The sequence below is a fragment of the Frankliniella occidentalis genome, unplaced genomic scaffold (assembly GCF_000697945.3).
Source record: "Frankliniella occidentalis isolate FOCC.00 unplaced genomic scaffold, Focc_3.1 Scaffold114, whole genome shotgun sequence".
Lineage (NCBI taxonomy): Eukaryota > Metazoa > Arthropoda > Insecta > Thysanoptera > Thripidae > Frankliniella > Frankliniella occidentalis.
This window is the reverse complement of record NW_026267242.1, coordinates 804,724-806,111: the sequence shown is the minus strand read 5'-3', so window position 1 is coordinate 806,111 and position 1,388 is coordinate 804,724. Positions and strand designations below refer to the sequence as shown.

Sequence of the window (1,388 nt, the reverse complement as noted above, 5' to 3'; positions counted from 1 at the left end):
AAATAATCCAAGTGACTTTTTCTTTTACTTTTCCAGAAGCTCGGCTCCCCTCGGAGTTCACCGAGCGAGCAGCCGAGAGAGCCGAGAGAGCCCAGTGAGTGCAGAGGGCGGAGGCGCCCTGGCGAGGCCCTGGCGTGGCGGCCTGTGGCGAGGCCTACGGCACTGGCGTGAGCGGCTGGCTTACTTCCAGGGGGCGGCCTAAGCAGATCATCCAAGCTAAACGTGCGCGCTGTGGACCCAGGCTCTGCCGGGGAGGCGGCGGTCAGGCTGAGGATGGACGGCTTGCGAATACCCAGTCGGCCGAACAGGGAGCGGGGCGGCTGGGGCCCGGTGCCCTCGCGGCTGCCGCCCCCGCCCCCGCTGCCCCCGGGACCGCCCCCGACGTCTCCCCTGCCGCCACCCGTACCGGACGAGCCGCCCGCCATGGACGCGGCCAGGGAGTGCGACGCGCCCGCGCCCGCCGTCAGTTGGTCGCGGAGCGAGGAGCCCCGCGACGGGTAGATGCCACCTGCAGGCAGAGCACACCGTCAGCCACCGTCGCCATCACGGTCACCGCCCGCGCCGTGGTCGTCGACACGTACCTGACCGGTTGCGGTCCGCCTCCTCGGCCAGCAGCTTCTCCAGCTTCTCCGGGAAGTGCCTCTTGGCGCACCAGAAGAGGCCGATGACGCCGAGCACGGCGGTGACGGTGATGAGACCGAGCCAGAAGGGCTCCTGCAGCATGCGCTCCGACAGGGGCTTGAACGGCACCGACATGCGCCGCTCGCACTTGGGGCCCTCCCACCAGGCGTGGCAGCGGCAGTGGAACGAGTCACCCTTCTCGTGGCACTCGCCGCGGCCCTCGCACGGGTTGTCATTGCAGGGCTTCGCCCGGACATTGCACAGCGCGCCCTGGCAAGAGGACACACAGGGGTGTAATCGACGTTAAGAGAAACAAACAAATGGGGTGCAGGGTTGGCAAACTTTATTGAATTAAATTTTAGTATTACGCACTTTCCTGTGCAAAATATTTTATCGATTTAAACATTTAGCCTCCGTGCATAATTCATTTCGCCCTTTTCAATTTGCCCTCAATGGGTAATAAAGTGCAAAATGTTTTTAATCCTGAGCAATATTTTCAGAAAAACACATTTTTGCTCCCGTGCACCGGGTTATATTTTCGCACAGTGCGCAACATTTCGCACAATAACATCCATTTGTCGAAAAAACATGCTTTCGCGTATACTAATCTTTCTCCTTATACGCATCACAAAATAATGCGTACCTCAAAACCGATACCCTCCGAAACGCGTCGCAACTTGCCAAAATACTCGCCTTCTCTGACCTGGATCGGGAACAATTCCATCCTTTCCTCATACCACATCCGGGGCAAATCCATAGTCGAGACT

General features: G+C 59.5%; 1 protein-coding gene across 1 annotated transcript in view; it reads right to left on the bottom strand.

Annotated features, from left to right (window-relative positions):
• LOC127749976 (proteoglycan 4-like) overlaps nt 1-914 on the bottom strand; it is a 17,398-nt gene extending 16,484 nt beyond the window's left edge. Inside the window, exons 1-2 of the mRNA XM_052270223.1 lie at nt 582-914; nt 407-508 (exon numbers count right to left, since the gene is read on the bottom strand). Coding sequence (XP_052126183.1) covers nt 407-508; nt 582-756 — 277 coding nt within the window. The 5' untranslated portion in view covers nt 757-914. The remainder of the gene's footprint in view (nt 1-406; nt 509-581) is intronic.
• Between the last annotated feature and the right edge of the window lie 474 nt (nt 915-1,388).